At 36.9% G+C, this 21,173-nt stretch overlaps 1 protein-coding gene across 10 annotated transcripts in view; it reads left to right on the forward strand.

The window, feature by feature from the left end:
• FAT1 (FAT atypical cadherin 1) overlaps positions 1 to 21,173 on the forward strand; it is a 108,402-nt gene that overhangs the window by 28,612 nt on the left and 58,617 nt on the right. For all 10 annotated transcript variants that reach the window (XR_007203535.1, XR_007203534.1, XM_048303128.1 and 7 more), the window contains exon 3: positions 8,801 to 9,115. Coding sequence is in view for 8 of the 10 variants with exons in the window: in XM_048303128.1 (XP_048159085.1) it covers positions 8,801 to 9,115 (315 nt within the window). In the remaining 2 variants the exon portion in view is untranslated. The remainder of the gene's footprint in view (positions 1 to 8,800; positions 9,116 to 21,173) is intronic.

Raw genomic sequence — 21,173 nt, forward strand, 5'->3', positions numbered from 1 at the left:
GTACACAAGACACAAGTTGAAATGTGTATATTACTATGTCAAAGAGCTCTAAACAAAATTTAATTACATTTTCTGGAATCTGCCTTTATAGATTCTGACAAAAGACTTGTGGTTCCAATATGATACTTTCAGCTTCTTTTAAGTATTTTTTTTGTAGCTTTTCCTGAGAGAAATTTTTCTGTGCATTCTCTGAAGCTGAAATTGTGAAGTTTAAGATTTTTCATTGCCTTTCTTATAAAGAAGAATTTATTTCTGATAAAGAAGAAGTATTATATGCATATAAAGTGAATTAAAACCACTGTGTAGTAACTTACTGAATATTTAAAGAAATAAATGTGTAAAATATGTAAAATATATGTGATAAGCTGTAACTATTAGAAGGAACATTTATATTGATTATGTATGTTAGATGATACTATCTTGGGGTGCATGTGAAAATCTTATGTTTGTTGGTTGGTTGTTTTTTGTTTGTTTTTTCCCCCTAGCATTAAAATGCAGTTAACCAGGATGCTTGTAAAGGTAAAGCACCAAATTATTTAAAAATAAATCAGAATGTGTTAATTTGCATGTCAGCTTAGGCAAAACAGAAGAATTTCTGAGTGGTTGAAAAGAAAAAAATAAACTACTTAAAACTAGACTGGATCATTAGTTTTGTGCATTCATATTCCTCAGACTTGTTTGCAGACAAGTCACCCAAATTCTTTGAGGTATGGAAAACACCGTATTGATGGTTTGTTGCCAGGTTACAGTCTTTCTATCTCTGCCTAATTAATACTTCTGGGGAAGAGGAGAGTGAAAAGCAGTGAACATCTCTTGTTCATGTGTAATTCAAAGGCAAGCAATAGTTGCTAAAACTTTTTGCTCTCCTTCAGGGCTGCAAGCAAGGATTATTTATATTCTGAAACTGTACTGTTTAGTCTGTGTGAATCTTCAGATGCAAGATGTCTGATACAAGTAGCTTGCATTGTCAGTGATAAGCTTTAAATTGCTATGGAGCTGAAGAGCAAATCATATTTCTCTGGGTGGCTTTTGCACTTTGTTCCATAGAGGCGGAATCACATAATGCTTCCTGGTGAAAGTGCACATGCGATAAAAATAAGGAACTTTTCCAGCTCAGCTTATTTGTCAAAAGTAATACTTCTTTAAAAAGAAGAGATTGTATATACTTTTCAAAAGTTCACACTGCATGCCACAGGTCTTTAATATTTCAGGAGTTAGAGTGCAGTGCCTCTCTTGGCATTCTGCCGTGTTTATAGAGTGGATGAGCTGACATTTCACTTTTGCAAGAGGAATCTCATTCTGTTCTTTCTTTAAAAAGAGATTGCTTCATGGAGTTACCAGGGTGGAGATTTTGGTCTTTTCAGCTGATGTTTTTCGTACTGACTAGTTTGTTGTCTCTGTGGCAGGACATACGTAAAATTTTCAGTGCTTAAGGATAGTTGGTCTGTGTAAAATTAAAGTGATATTGTGCTGTCTTTGTTTTGATTTTACTAAGTGATTATTTATGACACTTGAGTGATCAAATACTATTAAATTCTATTGACATTAGCATTGGATGCTATTAGAAGCATGGAAGGCTTAAGGTTTAGCTGTCCCTTACACACTGGTGCTTAGTAAAGGCCTGAGTTACGGTAGCACAGCAGCCTCAGGGAAAGAGTTATTTTTTTCTTCAGAGTTCAATAGGTTACATGTTTCAAAACCTTCAAATTGTAAAACTCTTTATGGTATGTAGGGTTGTGACTGCTGCTTCAAGGCATTTCCCAATGTCAGATTATAGTGGTTGCCAGAAGTTCCAGAAGTTATCAGAAGGAAGTTAACTTAACAGAAACACAGATAGAGGGGTTTTTTTTTTTAATTACTGTAAAAGTGGAAAGAATCTGAGCTATGACACTGGCCACAATTAGTAATAAAATCACAATTTTACTGCGTATTACAGATGGGTGTAGTACTTGTAAATAATGCACTCTAGTCTGCTATAGTCTGTTTCATCTTGTGTGGTCGGATACCATAACTATTAATAAATGCACTCTTTTTTTCAACTCACCTTCCTTCTTCTTAGCATTTCTGACAGGGATCATAAAGTGGAGGGAAAAAAAACAAGTAAAGAATTCCCATGTGTAACACATAGGAGCACACGGGGTTGCACTTGCCAACTGTCCTGATTTGACTGTGCCTCTAGAAGTTACTCAAGGGGAAAAGGAGGACAAAAGAGTATGGATGTGTTGCTCTTCAAGGCGTCTGGGGTCTGCTGAGAAGCAGACAAGCACTTCATCTTTTCCTGTGCCAGATGCTCTTTCCTGGTTTCTTGTGGGTGCAGGTTTTTGAAGGGTGGGGGGCTGGGTTTTTTTGATTTTTAATCTTGTCTTCTCTGCTATAGCCTCTGTATTTATATAGCTCAGGAAAATGCTTATCATGTCATGGTAAGTAATAATGTAAGAAAAAAATCTAGGAAAAATAGAGCATATAAGAAGAGTTGAATAGGAAGTAATTAGTGTTCATTTGTGTTTGATCTGGATAGGCTGAAGAACTGGACTGTCATTAACAAAGTATTGGTTAGAATAGATGCTATTTTAAATAAAATGAGCTGGCCAAAAAATCAAAAGTTAAGCGGAAAATACCAGCTTTATAAAATATCTCTGTTTTCCTGGCCTCTTCTGGCCATGCAATTGTGGAGAGTTTAGTAACAAGCTGAAAACTGTCTGTTTTGAATTGTATAACATTAGAAATCAACGTATGATGGTATTCTATTAAATAAGACTTTACTTAGGGAGGTAACCAAACCGCTAATAAGTGAGGCTGATGTGACTCTTTTTTTTATTTAAGAACAACTTAAGCAAAGTTTCACAAAATGTTAAGCAGAAATTTTCCCAGAAAAACTGGCCAGTAAACTTGTGGGAGGTGGGGTCCTTTGGACCCTTGTTCGTATAATAACTTCTGGAAAATATGTTGCCTATCTTGAGGTAGCAGAGATTCACATAGTAAACTGCAGTATGTGCTGAGCAATTTTATCTCTAATTCAAGAGTGTGCAGGCCTTAGTGATAGTTTACCCTGCAGTGACTTACTGTTTGTTTAGAATTCAGGAGAGTTTCAGTGTGGATTGGTGTGCTGAAAGTCTAGTGCCATTGAGGGACAGCATGTCTCCGTGTTTACAACATGCTTAATCCAGTGCCTTTTAAAACTTTGATTTGAAATGGTTGTTTGTTGAAGGTCACATTTGATCAAAACTTTTGTTCATGCAATTTGTAAAATATTGCTTTCCCTGTGGCCCCTTGAATGGCTTTTAAAGCAGCTGAAGAAGCTTTTTGATTTTCCCAACTTATTAGAAATTAGATTAATTGAGTTTGTAATCAGATTTTAAGCATCATGTTCCAGGCCAGGGATTTCTCTTAGTTTGTTTCAAATGTCGTTCCCGGGGCAAGTTCTGCTAAACTGCATTTTCATGCTTTGCTGAGAAATGATCGCAGGTTTTGATTTCCATTACAGAATCATTAATATTGTTAATTAGAGTTCTTATGGATAAGCACACTTAAGGAGGATCATCCCTGGGAATTGGGAGTATTATAGTTTGAGCGTTTGTTAATTAGATAGAATTGACATATGTAAGAGTGTCAGGTTTGAGGTGTATGTTTTGCGTATTTTTGTTTTAAGAGTGGCTTTGGTTATAGTGATTTGTGTTGTGGGATTGAAATTGGAGGAAGAGTTGGTTCTTGTTGAGAGTGGGGTTAATGTTTCAACTTTTTCCTCAGTTGCTATATTCATAAACCATCGTGTTCCTCCACATTAAATTCTGTCCAAATTCTGTTCTACAGTAGTCACTTAGGACTTTTGCCTTCCTTTAATGAAATTGATAGAAAAGTCCTATTGTATCAAGTGGGAACAATATCTAGTCTGAAATTTCAGACATATGAATATTGTAAAATCAGTTCTGATGTCCTCTTGCAGATGACTGAGAAACATTTCTTTAGAGCTCTTTTGTGCTCCCCTCTGGTGGTTAGTGACTGAATTTGAATTTCTTTTTATCCTGATCACCTGAAAGGCTGCAAGATTGCACAGCCAGTCAAGTGAAAAATGATTTTGAAATCCTCACTTCACCGTATGTTTTGAATAATAATGTTTGTAAGTTTTTGGGATTACCATACATGCTAAAGATTCTTTAGTAGATTTCTCCACTTGTCTTGCTACATAAAAAGCAAATGGTTCATGAAAGTCAAAATTAGCCAACTGCCTTAGCATAGAGGATGGATGGGAAATCTGCTGATTTAAGATTTTCTGTGAATGGGAGAAGAATTAGAGCAGAGATGGAGCTTTTACAGCATTGAAGGTACAACAGAGGCACTTAAAATGTATTCCTTAAATGTGCCTTGCACCACTTGAAGAAAAAGAAAAAATTCTTCCTAGGAGCCAAAACATGCTGTTGAAACTGATATGATCAGCATCCTATTGATGCTTAATGGATCTAGATGTTTGCAAGATTAAAACAAATTAACTCTTATTAGATTTTTTTATTATTTCTGTTTGATATAGGAGTTCTGATCAGTTTTCTCTCTGTTGTCTTGAGAACCACTGGAATTATGAGCCAGTGCATTTATGAACTCCAGAAGTGCTGAGCGCTGGCTTTCAGGCATCATACAATCTTACGCTGCCCTAACATGTAAAATAGGCTACTGTAGTCAACATTTGCAAAAGGAGAAAATTGACACACAGACCAACGGTACTTTAAGGACTGGTTCTAGACCTGTGATTTGGTAGGAGAATGATTGTTATCTCTGTAAAAAAAAAAAGTAATCAGTTAAATTCTTTGAGCTTGTGTTCCTTAGAAGGTATAGCAGGCTACCTAAGTTTTCATGCATTTTTATTCATTATTGTTGCATAGAAATTAAAAACAAAGCTACTAGTGTTCTCATAGGCAAAATCAGGAAAGATTTAGTGTTAAACTGGCAGAAGCAGGAGCAATTTCAACTAGAGTAATGACAACAGGATGGTGTTTTGTAATTACTGATGTAAGATCAGGCTATTGAAGGGGCAGAGAAAAAACTGAAGTAGTTCATATAGTTATGTGCGTTTAGTTTTGTATTCTGTGACATAAATGCTGATGTAGAACCAGAAAACATTCAAGTTTTGATAGTCAGAGCCTGGTCCCCTCCCCCCTTCCCCAATATGTGCTAGATTAGTATATCTGTTCCATTTTATTGCTGGGCTGAAACATCAGGAAGAAAGCTGAGTCACATTAATAGACCAGTCATCCCTTCCCTTTCTGTTGCCTGCAGCTTTGAGCGATGAGGAGAGCTAGGTGTGGTGGCCTCTCCTTCATATGTGAAGGCTGAAGGGAAATTTTTGTTCCTTGTCTTCCTGTTCCCTTTTGCATAGCTTTTACGATGGAGGAATGTTATTTCAAGTCTTCATTTTTTATATTGTTAAAGTAATCCACTTACCTGTGATGCCTGTCTCTAGTAATCATGGAATTGTAGAATAGTTTGAGCTGGAAACAACCTTAAAGATCATCTAGTTCCAACTTTGTGCCCATGGGCAGAGACACCTTTCAGTAGATCAGGTTGTTTAAAGACCTATCCAAGCTGGCCTTGAACACTTCCAGGGGTAGGGCATCCACAAATACAGGTTTCCCAACTTGCATACTCATACCTGTCTATTGCATCTATTTTAAACTGTCTTTTGTGCCTTTAAAAAAACCCAAAATCATTCAGGAAATAACCTGTTCATTAGTGTTGAACAGGTAGACAGTTTTGCATAGCTGACTGATCACAAAATTGTTTTCCTGAATGCTTTCTATTTCAGATTGGAATTATAAAAGCCACATAAAGAAAAAATGTTCACCCTAAAATTCAGGATCAGTTGGGTGAGAAACATGAGAAAAATGGACAAATAGAGATTTTGCATTACTTTGACTAATGCATGGTTAGAGTGTGAGTGGCCCTGTAGAAAATCAGAGACAATCTGAAAGCCAGAGCTATCCTATTGGGGAATCTGTTACATGATGCATCCAGTGGTCAGATCATCAGATTCTAAACCTTGTATTGAACACTCTACAAAGTCTGTGTAAAATATACAGAAGTAATATTATATATGCAGATCTAATTTGAAATTAAAAATTAACCAAAAGACAAAGTTGCCCATGTGCGCTGTATCATACTCCAAGTCTTTCCACATACTTCTTCTTGAGATGCTGTTTTTTGGGTGTGGTACTTCTTTCCTCTTCATCCCTTGTGACAGATGTGACTTAAGGGAATGGGCATTTGAGAACTGATACACTACAAAAGTAAAATAAGTTCAGTCATCTTTTTACTTGAGGGCTTTGATAACTAGTGAGGTAGAATTTCTAAATGTTAGGTGAGCAGATTGCAGGAAGTGAGCTTCATTTCCAACAACAGTCTATTTTTATCTTTCTTTAAAATCAGTCAAGGCTCTGTTAAAATTAATCTGCCACTTCTGATGCAGCTACTGTTTAGAAAATGGGAGTTGTAAAATAGAAACAGTTGCACTTTTCAGCACTAATCACAAGCAATAAAAGCAGCATTGCTGGAACCCTTGCTAAAAGGGAATTAACACAATCCAGTCATCTCTTTGGTAGGACATGAAGAGTTTACAGAACTTTCCAAGGCATACATAGAGTCTACCCAGAATTAAGTGCTTATATGCTACATCCAGTGTTTAGATTTAGAAGTGAGGCCACAGTGAGTAACAAATTTGTTTACTCTCAAGCAAATCTCCTGCCGAAGTAGAGTCATGCAAAAAGTGTGCCATGAGTTACAAAGCAGAATCTGAGTAACTGAGTGCTCAAGGCTGTGTTCGTTTTTAAGAGCAAATTTGTGCAGAAACTACTCAGGTAGTTTCAAACCAGTGAACAAAGCCAATGACTACTGGATAGTATTACTTTTTTTGTTTTAATGGTAAAACTGTCATCAAACAAAATATAAATTCTGAGGCAGAGGAACTGGAAATGTGAAATTAACAATGTATTAATTAACACCTGAACTAAGTTGTTGATGATGTTGTTATGCAAAAAAAAAAAAAGGAAATTATAAAGCCAGTAGTTTACTTTCAGGAAAACTTTGCAGACTGCATGTATATTTTGAAATTGCAGCGCCCCTCCTTTTTATCCCAGTTCTGCAGCCTTTGACGCTATATTAAACCAATTTCCACACTGACATCTGGTGGTAGTTCTGAAATGCCATGTTGGTTGAAATGCTATGTATGGGAATTTGCAGGTCTAAGCATCAGTTTCAATCCCCTCCAGCCCTTCTGAAGTGATCTTATTGACATCTTAAAATGTTAAACTGTCATGGTCAGACCTTTACGCAGCTTCTCACAAGGCAAAGAAAGTAATGAATAAATAAGTAATTCCTTAATATGTTGCTCAGTCAGTATAATGTATTAAAAAAACATGTCTGTATTGAAAGGACACAATACTTGGAGTTAATTCGTTTCCTGAAGAACTCCTGTGAAAGTAGTGGCATATTTATTTATTCACTGATGGTGTGTATATGTATGTATATACACATACATATATCTCTGTGCAGTAAATGAGCTCAGAAGGAGTGCCACATCATGCATAGTCACATTATGTAGCTTTATCCAGAGTTCAAAACTGGCTGTCATGGTGATAGTTTGACTCATCTTGGCTCCAATCCTGATTAAGCCTGGTGTGTTGAGTGTATAACAAATAGTAAGAGCCGTGACAAAGCCCTTCAAAATTTCCACTGAAATGGCTCTAAGGGCTTGTGCTGTCCCTCATCCTGACATGTAACAGGTTGATTTTAAGTTCTATTCAGAAAATCTCTCACATCAGGCACCCTGTAGGAGTGACTGGATCAGGAAGAGGAAAGGGTGAGCTTTTATTGTGCCATAGCTCCATGAATCTATTTAATATTCATCCCCCATGTTATGGTTTACACCATACCACATACCCTTTTGACACATGCATAATATGGCTGTACCTGTAGAGTAAGCTGCTTATAAAAATAAAATTGTATTTCTTCTTGCTGGGTAAATTCTTTAATCAGTTCTGGCTTAGACAATCTCCTGTATGCATAGCAGACAGCTTTTTATTAAGTTTGTGAATTGTGAATTGTTCCTTTTTTTGTAATTCATTTTATGTTTGTAAGATTGAGCAGATTTTTGCCCCTTTTTTTTTCTGTCTTCCATTTCCAGAGTAATGGCAGCCATTGGTTAGTCCTAATGCTGCAAAGGTTGGCTTATGTATAACTTTTGTTTTCTTTTCTGTGACATTTCTGTGTGAACATAAATCAGGACATTAAGAAAGTTCAATCAAATAATTCATTTGGGCATGGAGATAAAAACATTTAAGTAGTTGCTCATTAATATGAATAATAGTAAAGAGCTCAAGAGTTTGGCATCTAAACCAGATAGTTTAATATGGTATAAAATTTACTGTAAGGAGTAAAGAGGGTCATTCAAATCCCAAAAGATTGTGAATTACACATTTGATTTAATCTTTCAGGCAAAACCAATTTTATGAATAGTGTTAACTGGTCTGATGTATATTTCAAAAGATGTTGGAAGGAAATCAAGTAGTATATTGTTTTAATATGTGATGCATAATTGCTGAAAACTGTTACGGTAATTTTATTTTTTGTGGCTTCAGGTTAGCCTTAATATGTTTGTGTGTGTATATTAGCACACGTTTTAGAATCAGTGTTGGTTATTTTAAACTTGTATTCATTTTGATTTATTAATTTATTTAAACTTGTTGCTTACTGTATTTTTACACATTTCTGCATACTTACTGAGCATTTTCGATTTCTCTTTCTTCCTGTTGAACAGGTGTTATTGAGACTGCAGATCACCTGGATCGTGAGACTACTTCACATTACTGGCTTACTGTTTATGCAACAGACCAGGGCATTGTGCCTTTATCATCTTTCATTGAAATCTACATAGAAGTTGGGGATGTTAATGATAATGCTCCTCAGACCACAGAACCAGTTTATTACCCAGAGGTCATGGAAAACTCGCCTAAAGATGTATCTGTCGTTCAGATTGAGGCATTTGATCCAGATTCGAGCTCAAGTGAAAAATTAACCTACAAGATAACAAGTGGAAATCCGCAGGGATTCTTCTCAATAAACCCCAAAACTGGTAAGTACAACACAGTGTTTTATTTTATATATTAATAAACTAATGTATTTGCATAAATGCATAAACCAGGTGAAATCAAAATCTTTGTTTAACATTGAAAACATGCTTTCACAATAGCTGGAGTTAACCTGGTGTCTTGGGCTGTGTCAATATTAGTAAGTTATACAAACATGTAGAAAAAGATTTGAGAAACACTTGGTTCAAAGTACTAGATGTCTACATTAGGCATATCTTGTGAAGGCTTACTTCTGAGTAGCTCCACTCTAGACTGGTCAACGTCCATGCATTTTTATAGTGCAGTAAGTACCCAGTAAAAAAACGTATTTCAGTTTAGTTTCATCCCAGTTGTTTTTAGCAGTCTTCAAAGTTTCATGTGTAGTTTTTTTGCCAGGCCTTGTTTTAAATTTTTTTTTGTTGTTGGGGGCAGAAGCATTTATTATCTGCAGACTCACTTGTCCCACAGTCAGAAGAGACTTTCTTTGTAATTAACTACTGCTACTGCTAGAAATACGTAATCTGGAGGATTATTTTCAGGTATGGCTTTTATGCATTGGAAAGAAAGAGTTCACTGGTTATTTGGAAAGCTTCAGAAAAAAATACTGAGGTTTTAACAGGGGAGTAAAAATACAAGAAGCAGGTAACCTTTTAGGAACTGAATTGCAGATACTGAAAGGTGTGTAGGACAGAGAGACAGGAAACAAAATAACCAGTCTGAAGCTACCCAGTAATTCTGAGAACATTTTAAGGATTGCCTACCATCCCTTGCTTCTGAATGTAGAGAAAATAAGACATATACTGGATGTTTTTCCCACAAATTATTCCTGAGGAAAAGCTTGGTTTTATTTCAATAATATTTTGCTGGGTTGTGCCCAGTTTAGCTTTTTATGTTGTGTTTAGGTATTATTTCACAGTAAAAATTATGAGAGATGCTTCTGATTCATTCAACCAGATTTTTTTGCCCACTATTCAGAGATTTTTAGACTAGATGTCCTGCAGAGGTGTAGTGAATGACATTTATCTATTACAAATCCAGTAAGTACAAGGGAGCAGTAGAAGCTTTATTAATTTAGCTCTTGCTCATTTGTTGAAGCAATTTCAGGAGACTTAAAGGAGCAAAAATGGAGTGAAAAAAAATGTTTTGAAGGCTATGGCCTTCATTTTGTTTTGTAGTTATTTCAGCTCAGGGTATAAAAGACTTGTGTGCTTTATCAATTGTAATTGCTGTGTCAGCAAAGCTCTGAGTACAAACACAGGTATGTTATTTGGGTTATTTCTGACACTAACTTCTTTGTCAGCATGTGCTGTATTTGTAAAAATACTGCTAAGAGGGACATCTGAACTAGCTATACCAACAGAAGACAGTATAGTTAAAGAGTGTATCTAAACACTGTATTTACAAAATGTTGGGTTTAGAGAAAAGGCAGCCTGACAAGTAAAACAAGAAAAATTCAACCACAGTCTTGTAAAGTGAATGCAGAAAGTGTTTGTAGACTTTAGTTCTATTTGGTTTTCTCTATGTCTCTGCTTTCCCTCATTTTACATGATGTAAAAGGAAAAAAAATCTGCCTTTTTATCTACTTCCTTGCCCTTTCTGATTTTGAAAAGTACTTTTGCCTGCCACTTTGATATTTCTTGTTGTCTCAATATAATACTGATAAAAATAGAAATAAAATTGCCTGTGAGTTGGGTGGAAAGAAGTGAGTGACTGCAGTATTCAAATTGCAAGGGAATATAAATTCTACCTCCATTCATTTCATCATTACTGTATAATTGGCCAGTTATTTTTGTTTGTTGTTTCCTTAAATATTCCTGCAGGTCATTTTCTCTTCCTCTTTCTTCTGTTCTTTTCCTATCCCTTTCTGCTCCCTGTATCATCAGGTGGCATTGTCCAAACTGTGTTTTGAAAAACGACACTTCTGTACCTCCCTTGCCGAAGTTTTGACATAAAGAAATATTTTTATTCTTACTTAATGGGTAGCAAAATTAGGGCACTGGGACATTGTGACTTGTCTTCAGCCAGAGTTTGCAGTTTTCCACGTCCACAGCTTCCTGTGATCTCATTTATGTTAGAAGGGGACCTTGAGAGAGCTCAACACACTAGACGGTGAAATGATAAGGAACACTTAATAGAAAAGTAATAAAGATTTTCTGTCAAGAGAGTTTCTTACCTGCCTTTATTGCAGCATGCATACTGTCGAAGGAAGACTGCCATCCGCAGTCCTTCTCTGCTTGGTGTCAAAAAAAAAAAAAGCAAAAGGGCAACTGGAAATAATTAAATCATTATATTATCAGAATGCAAGCACTGAGAAGAAAAGAATCTCCCTCTGGTTTACATTCAGCAGAAGAAAATCACTTTTTTCCCCCAATATAATTAAAGGCCCAGGCTTAGGTATTTACCTATCATGTGTGATTCGTATCACCCTTCACTGGTATCTATTACTGTTAAATGTAATGCTAGATAGACATGCTTCTAGACACACATCTTAAATGTAATGAGGATGGAAAGGGAAAAGGTAGGCAGAAGAGAGAAGGGAAACTTGTTCCCAGAGTGTACTCAGGTAAGTTCAATGGGTATTAAAAAGCTAACTCATATATACTGCCTTCCTTAAATAGGACCCTGAATTTCATGTGCTCTAATGGGCCATGCTGCCTATCCTGTACATGACCAGTTTGAAATTGTCAATCTGCAGTGGTCACTAACGTAGCGGTCGAGTTTTGATTGAGGTTATCAGGTTCATAACTTCTCAAGTCTCTCTTCTGTTTATTAGGTATTGAAGACATTTAATCTGAACAGATCTTATTTGGTGTGAAAGCATTTTCAATAGAATTGATGTGTTAAGGAGTTGAAAAAACACTTCAAAAGACACTGATTATTGTTCTAGTTATAACAGAGTGTATTTTTTCTTCCCTGATTAATTAAAATAGGGCTCAGCTGAAGAGTACATTTGACTGGAATTGGAGAGATCAAGTCCTGTCTTGTTTGCTTATGTGCATATATTATCCTTGTTATACCTTGTGAAGTTACCGCACTATAAGGTGTTTGTCCAAGGAAGAGAAACCTTCAGGGCCTCAGGTTTCCCTTCCAATCACAGGGGAGATAGTGCTGGAATACGAATCAAGTCTTTTTAACTGTATCCTGTTGTAACATTGAAAGCAACAGTATGAGTTAAGTGTGTGCTGTTGTGCATCCCCGGAGGTGAGTTGAGGACTGTAATGGCATTCAGTTCAAGTCAACTAAAAGCTAGTGTTGGGATGCTTAAAATATGTGGTGAGTGTTAAAAATATTTCAGGTGGTAATGTGTTATTATCTCTTCTCCAGGTCAAGGATCCATTGTTTTCTTTCTCTTTATAAAATTTATTGCTATGGTATTGTTGTCCACAGCTAGAATTCCCATACATAGTAGTAAGGCAGATTATAAATAGGAACAACCTACATGTAACCTCTATCAAGTGAAACACTGCATTCTATTTTCCTGATGTAGCTAATGCATTTCTAGAATTTTGTGGACTCCAGACTAAGATGTCTGTGTCTTAATGCAATAATCCTGAGTTTTTACAAACTCTGACATGGACCCGTGTTAGGATATAGTTCGTCTTTCACAAAAAGAAGAGTTTTCTTTTCATGACAAGAACTACTGACTAACTGGTCTGTTTCTCAGAAATGCTACTGGCTTAAGTAGTATCTGCATGCTTCTTACTGCTATCTGTTTCCAAGTATCCCCTTCAGTAAATCTTCACTGAGACTTAAATGCGTCTTCTATATTTCAATTAATTATAAAATAACTTAAGGAAACACTGCTAAGTTTTTCTTTGCATGCTATTTCACTTCTTGGAGCAGGATATATCAGTACATCACAGGACATTTTTTAATCTTTTCACATATGTTTGGTCTTTCAAGAAAGCAAATTTTATTTATCTTTGGAGTTTCCATGTAATGAGAAGAAAGTGCTGTATATATGAACTATCCAGGTAGAATAAAAATAGTTATAATATTATATGCCAGAAAGAATGAGAACAAAGACTTAATTCCACAACTTTCATGCTCAATCTGAACACAACTGTAGAAAAACATGTAAGTTATAATAACTACTTTGTATCTGCTTAACTTCTTGCAAAATAGCTTGTAATTAAATACAGAAGTAATTGACAAAGTAGAAGCATTTCAACTCATGTTAATACATTTAGATGGAAAGAGTTGAAGTTGCGCGATTTGAAAGCTGTTCTGAACACGCGTCCTGGGACTCTGTGGTTAATTCTCAGCACTTAACACTAGAGCTAGTGCACTGAGGATCAGAAAAGATCTGCACGTTTAGCAACATTCGTATAAGGCAAAGGATTATATAGCAGTAAACAAGTTCTGGGATTTGTACCTTGGAGCTCAAAATACATATACAATGCTTATATAAGCACATGTAATACATATGGGGTACATGTAATAGTAGTCTAGTACTATTTCCGTTTCTTGCAGGTGCGGTTTATTTGCTTGTGAGCTATTTGGGTACTTGCAGAACTGAGAAGTTTTTACGTATCATTGATGTAAACTCCATGGCTGTATTTACAAAATACAATTGATTATTTTAATGTTTGGAATAAACTACTGAATGTTTCTATTGACATGAACACAGTCATATTGAGTAGAAAAATATATATTTTTCCTCATCTTTGTGCTTTTCATGTTACAATATCTTAATTTGCTTTTTTGCTTTTGAGAAGTGTTGGAAGCAGGATACTTGATAGCAGGATTGCTTTCTTAGAGAAGTGGAACAGGTAATTAGTATGACATCTACTAGTAATAGGTGATGATACCATTGTATATATGTGTACATTTATGAGTTGATAAATTATGATTTTATAATTTCTAATCTATTTGGATTTAGAAATTATATATTTAGAAATGGATTTGTTAGTGCCTATGCGAAAGAGTTATTGTATTGATTTTTCTAAAAGTTTTCAATCAAACCATGTAATTTCTTTCTGTCTGAGGAACATAGGACATGCATGAAATATGAGCTTTTTGTTGCACCCAGTAAGAATTGTAAGGTTTGTTTGCAAACTAGCTCCCCAATTTAAAATGTGTGCTTCCAGTTCCCCAGAATGACATTGTCAGCCAAATTCTTTTCTTATCATTGTTTCCTGTTTTGTACTTTTCTTCTAGCTTTACTTTTTAAATTGTGGGATGACAAACATCATGTGAAATTAGAAGAAAGGTATTAACTTTTAAGTGACTAAAAATAACAACTCAGCGAGTCATATGTAAAACATGGAAATTGAAGAGCTAGGGAGGACTTCCTTAATTGCTGTAGATCTGGAGGCATTAGGCTGAACTCTCTCTAAACAAAAAAAGCTCACTGAATTCCCTGAACTCTGTATTAGTTTCCGTATGGATAGTTTTGCCGTGCCATGCTTTTTAAATATGGCTACTGCTCAGTGTTACAGGCTTTGTATGAATAAAATTGGTGAGTTAAGGTGCCTGAAAGAAGGTTATACTGCTTTGTGGCAGTGTGCACGCTAGAATGGCAAAATCTGCATTTGCATAGTGAAAAGAGTTCCAGCTCTCCTTAGTATTACTGGGCAAGAAAATGGAATCCTAACCAGGTATCCATATAGGGCCCTTATACTCCTTTCATATTACCTTGCCCATATATTCAGGCTAGAAATATTTCTGATCTTTTGCCCAATTGGTTTACTTCTTTTCCCTTCCCCAGGACTTCTGTTACATTTGTTGTACCAACCAGATTTGGCTTGGGGAGGCAATTAGGGCTGGGTAGCATAAATCACTTTCTTGAGAAGTCATGCTTTACCTCAGAACTTTAAAACAGTAATAGCAAATGAGGAAGAGAGGTACCTGATATTGCTCCATGTAACAATTTTGTGTCAGATTGGCAGAAATGCTGATTGCAAAAGTATAGCTTTCTATGCTTTTAATGGAACTTGCTATGAAAATGATGCACACTTCTCAAAACTAGACTTGGGGTTCACAACCTGGACAGGAGAATGCCAAAATTAGTTTTGAGTTGTTAATTTTCCCACACTTAGGTTTTGCAGGTGTAAAATAGAATAATTGCATGACCTAATTACTTGGGAGTGTTATAAAGATATATTAATTTATATACGAAGCGCTTTGGTATTATTATGAAAATGTTATGGACATACCTTTGAGGAAATTAGTAATCCTATGGTGTTGGAGGTAGTCCATTTAGATAAGGATATTAATTGCGGAATTCAGCAGACGCTTTGAGCAATTGCCTGTTTCAGAACATAACTGTATCCTGTGCATTTTACACAGTAACCTTTAAAGCAGTGTGTGTGTGTGTGTGTGTGTGTGTATCTGTCTGATTTGGAGACTGAAGTGAAATGGGAAATGGGTACAGCTGCAAACAACTTCCATGGGTTTCCAATAACACTGGAGAATTACTTGGTGAGGAAATGAAGGGCCAGTGACCGCAGAGTAGTATTGGCTTCATTTTAACAAAAGAAATCTTTGTTCTTTAACTACTTGTGGGTTTTAATCCCAATTGACGTAATACTTTGGAACTCAAATAAGACCAGTGCTAGTATATTGCACGATTATGTGATTTAAAATTAAATAAAGATCAAAATGCTTAATTTTTTCATGTAACTTATGTAGCTGGTAAGCAGTGCCAGGCTCAGTTATTGTTCACTTACGTCACACAGCTTGAAGTGTATGTAGCAGCCTCCATGTGCTCAAGTGTTTACCTGTAACATGCAGCGAAATTAAAGCATTTGATTATACTGTCTCTAGAACAGTGTCATGGTTTGCATAGTTTGGGTTTTTAGTTAAAGAGGGCTCCATCAGCCACGGGAGTGATTCTCTTGCAAAGAGGTGCTTACAGCTTCCTCTAGACCTGACAGAACCAATCAACTGGCTAGTTTGAATATTGGCAACTTTTTTAAACCACTTAAGAAGCTTGACACGCCTCTGTCATCCACATTTAAGAATGAACGAACCCCGGGAAAGCTCTCTTGCTTCTGGCTTTTGGACAGGTAACTGGGGGGGCCTGCAGCATGGCCCAGCAGAGCCGGGCCGGGCCCAGCCAGGTCAGCCACAGCATGGCTTGGCTGAGATCTCAGCCGCTCCTGCTCGCTGGACACCCGGCACAGCCCCCTCAGTGCAGGCCGGGCTGGCCAGGAGACAGCCACCCTGGAGCCATGCAGCCCTGTTCCATCCGCGGCCCTGCTCCGTGCGGGCGGCCCCGCGCTTGGCCAGCCCTTCCCAGTGCGGCTGCTGAGATAAAATGCTGCACCGAAACGAGCTCCGGCCACCACCCGGCAGAAATTAGGTGACCAACAGCAAAAGGCGAATTCCAGCTGCAAGGCCCGGGTGAGATTAACTCTTAGTGCTGTAAGATTCTCCGGAACAGATGAAGCCTGCAGACATCAATCCTCTCCCGAGTCAGAGGAAGAGGAAAGGTGAAGGCATGTGAGAAAAACACCATAAAGACACCAAAGTTAGTGAAGAAGGAAGAGCTAAAACCCCGAGAGAGGAGAAAGAGGAGATGCTTCAAACCTAGAAGCTGAAATTCTGTTGTATAGCTATGGTGCTGGACTATGATACATCAGAATACCTGTTGTAATTTCATGAAGCATGAGGGGTGGAGTGTTCAAACGGCAACCATGAGCAAAAGTACCTGTGCTGAAACAAGCAAATGCTGAAGTAGCTGTGATTTGATAAGAAGCGTGACCAGAGAGAGATGAAAATTATGACGACCTTTGCTCCCAGGGAGGAGGAGGGCCTCTGTTCATAGAGATGAAGATGCTCCCAAATATGGGTGAAGAGAACCTTTGTTTCTGAGCAGCTCAAAATGGTACCCCAGTAGCTCAAGATTGGACCCTTGAAAGCAGTTGTGGGGAAAGCTGTAAGTCGAGCGAAGGGACTTTCACATGCGAGCAGAGAACCAACCCGGGCGGCTGTCTCATTGTGACATTGAAGCCATGAGAGAGTTTCTTGTGGAGAGATCTCCGTAGCATGAGTAAGAGGGACTCCTCTCCCTAAGTGAACTGAAAAAGATTATTATAGAGGTGGTAAACTGACTGAAAAAATCTCAAGGGTTGTCTTTTTATGTTGTCAGTGGGAGAAGGGAGAAAGGTGAGAGGAAGAGAAGTGTTCTGAAGGTTTAGTCTGACTCTTACTTTTTTTTTTTCTTTCTTTTAGTTCTGTTAATAAACTTCTTTATATTCTTTTAAGTTTTGTGCCTGCTTTGCTTTCTCCTAATTCTTCTCACAGAAGCAAAATAAGTAAGTAATGGATATTTCAAACCAAACCACTATACTTAATTGGTGTTTCCGCCCGGTTTACAAACTGAACCTGCTACAAAGAGATTTTTTTTTTACTGAAAATGTGACCAGAATTAGCCCAAATGTTTGTAAAAAGAGTTTAATTCTGCAAGAAGCTACTTCAATTTTCCTTTTTAAAAGCACTTGAAGTGCTATCAGACTACTGTTCCTTTTTGTAACTGGGAAAACAAGTTCATATCTGGAATTTCTAATAATATTTTCGTATCTACTCACTGCACTATTTAGGGATTTAGCATTTGAAAATATAGAAATTTTGCTATAACAGAGGCAGCTATTTTAAAAATTATTTGAAAGTATGTAGAGAGCACTTCTTTTACATCTTAAGTGATGGTGGTGGTGGGGCTTTTTAAAATTATTTTATTTGTTCTCTTACATATCTTTGGAAAAAGAAAAATTTGGGGAAAATAAGTGGGAAGCACAGAAGTCCTTTTCTTTTCCTTTACATGTCCCTGGAACTGCATAAAACTTCAGGTCATGCTCTGAATGATCTCTGTTGTAAACCAAGAGTAAAAGAAAATGAAGTTCTCTTTCAATATTACCATATTCTGATGCAGCAGTCATGGAAATAAAGGCTTGGGTTGGAAGAGACCTTAAAGCTCATCTGGTTCTAACTCCCCTGCCATGGGCAGGAACGCCACCCGCTAGATCAGATTGCTATGGGGACCCATTCAATGCGGTCTTAACCACTTCCAGGAATAGGGCATCCACAACTTCTCTGGGCAACCTGTTCCTGTTCTTCACCACCCTCTGAGTAAAGAATTTCTTTCTAACATCTAATCTAAATCATCCCTCTTTCAGATTAAAACTACTCTCCCCCGTCCCATCACTATGTGCCCATGTGAAAAGCTGCTCTTCTCTTTTAGAAGCCCCTTTTAGGTACTAGAATGCTCCTATAAGGTCTTCCCAGAACATTCTCTTTTCCATGCCAAGCAATCCAAACTCTCTCAGTCTGTCTTCATACGAGAGATGCTTCAGCTCTCTGGTCATTTTCCTGGCCCTCCTTTGGACCTGCTCTAACAGGTCCATGTATTTCTTGTGCTGAGGACCAGCCCCAGGGCTGGAATGCAGCACTCCGGGTGGGGTTTCACCAGAGCAGAGTAGAGGGGCAGAATCCCCTTCTTCAACCTGCTGGCCATGCTGCTTTGGATGCAGCTTAGGAAGTGGTTGGCCTTTCGAGCTGCAAGTGTGCATTGCAGGGTCACATCCAGCTTTCCATCCACAAGAACACCCAAGTCCTGCCTCGCAGAGCTGCTCTCAAAGAGTTTATCTTCCAGTCTGGACTCATAGCTGGGATTGCCCTGACCCAGCACCTTGTGCTTTGACTTACTGAACTTCATGAGGTTCTTGTGAACTTACTTTCAAGTTTGTCTAGGTGCCTCTGGATGGCAACCAGTTCTTCTGTTGTGTCATCTGCGCCACTCAGCTTTGTGTCATATGCACACTTGCCGAGGGTACATTTGAAATGCTAATGCAGCCAGACTCTTGCTATATCATATGTTCTTTTGAGCTGGAGTATATAATATGCAAAATTATGATTTTAGCCAAGGAAGAGACAATGATCAGATGCTGTTATTACCCACTTGCAAAGTCCCACCTTCACACATGCTTTCAAAGATAACAGTCTTCACTTGGTAGCATCTCTGAGTAGTGTAAATTTAAGTTGTGTACATAACAATGTTATAACATTAGTATTGATTAATGTCATAATAAAAAACAATTACTCAGAATTAGTGCCCTGATTCACATCTAGCTTGGCTTGATTTTTTTTTTTTTAATCAATGAAGATAGAAGATCAATCCCAGAAAAAATGTAGTTCTATATGAAGTAATATAATTTTTCTATCTGAAAAATTCACAGTGGAGACACAGTTCGAGAACTAACTAGAAGGGAACTATAAAATTGTTCCTCAGTTTAGCTGAGAGCAAGACAAGATCTTTGGCAGCAGTTTACCTGATCATCCCTGTTATGAACATTGCATGATGTTCTTTATATGTATGGTTCAGTTACAAAAGCAGTTCCCTTTAAATCAGCAGATAAGACTGCAGCACACTTATTCGAGTACATCTATATTGTAAATGTCAGAAATAACATAAAATTGAAAACAAAAGAAAAAAAGGGGGAGAGGCAGCAGCATTGTATAAATCTGCAAATTCTCACTTAGAAATTATTATTTTAGGGTTCAAATGTATAGGGAGTTCAGAGCACTATAAATAAAGTAAGATTATGTCAGGTTTAAAACGGTCTTGCAAGATGATGTTTGATTTTATGGTAGTAATTCTGTACTAATGGTAATAATAATATGGTAATAATTCTGTAATAAAGGTGTATCTCACAATGAGATGAAAAAAGTGAGTGATGGACATTAGGTAACTTAGAGTTAATTACTGAAGGCACTTTGAATTGGTGTGGCTTTTGAAGGCAAGAGTACTTTCACGAAGTAAGCAAAGAGGTAACAAAAATTTATAGTGTTCTGTTGATAGTAAGATCAAAGTTCATTCTAGAGGAAATGTATCATCACTTACTAGTTTCCTTAAAATAACCATACACGGGTTTTGTTATTTAATCTTTCATTCAAAATTATTTTATCTATTTGCTATTATTTATTAAATACTTTTTTTTTGTGATTTTTATCTTATACTGCTTTTGACTTACAGTTCTGAGTTTTATCTTTTGTATGACAGAAACTAGCAAAAGAATATGAATGACAGTGAAACTGGACTTACCCTAAATGCTTTCAAGCACTCAGAATGCAGGATCATAGACATACGTTTATTTTTTTAATGTAGCTATGTTTGTTGTTATTTATATAGTTATTTTCATTATTTCCCATATAATTTTACTACTAAAAAATTACTGCAAAAGATGTTAATAACCCTGTCTTAATAAATCCAGACTAAAAATAATGTAGTCAGTGACTAATTATAGTATACAAAATGACGTGGTTTTGCTTTATTAAAAACATTTGTGGGATTTTCTACAATGATATGATCACTAAACACTGATTTTACACTTCATTTGAAATCTAGCTGAAATTGAAGTTCTACAGTGTTTGTCGGATTGAATGGCTTAGCTGTTTATGTAAATTATTTTTTCTTCCTTATGCTGTACATAAATAATCTTCGGTGCGTTGCTTGTCTGCCTTATGCTCAAATCACAAATATGATTAATGAGTGTTCTGCTCAGCAGATTCCAGGATGCTGTTAAAATAGTTCAGGCAAGTGACTCAACTTCAGATGTGCACCTTGTACTTACACATTATAGTAATAGTAGGACTGAGTAGTTAAATTGCCTGGTTACAGATAAACATGGTGCCTGGTGGTATGAAATATTAGCCATAGGACAAAGTAATCTACTTTTTGATCCTATATACAAAGCTTACAGTCTGTTCTGGTAACAAGCAACAAGCTGATAAACACTGAGCTTGACTTGATGATCTTTGTGTGTTCCTTCCAACTCAGCATATTCTGTGATATTATTGTACTTCAATAAATGTATCACACAAATACACCCTTATGGACAGGGTGTTATCCCTTGTTTGATGCAGTCCTGACTTGGGTAGGACTGAGATCTCAATTATGGCTTGACTTTTCATGGAGTACCATTCAGAAGGCAAGAAGTATTCATCTGGGACAAATGTGCCAATGGTGGTTTTTGTGGATGAAATCCAGAGCATATGCACCAGCATCTGAAACAGGAATAAGGAAGTACATAAGTAAAAAGGAAAGGTGATCTGAAGAGCAAA

Source organism: Corvus hawaiiensis, chromosome 5 (assembly GCF_020740725.1).
Source record: "Corvus hawaiiensis isolate bCorHaw1 chromosome 5, bCorHaw1.pri.cur, whole genome shotgun sequence".
Taxonomy (NCBI): Eukaryota; Metazoa; Chordata; class Aves; order Passeriformes; family Corvidae; genus Corvus; species Corvus hawaiiensis.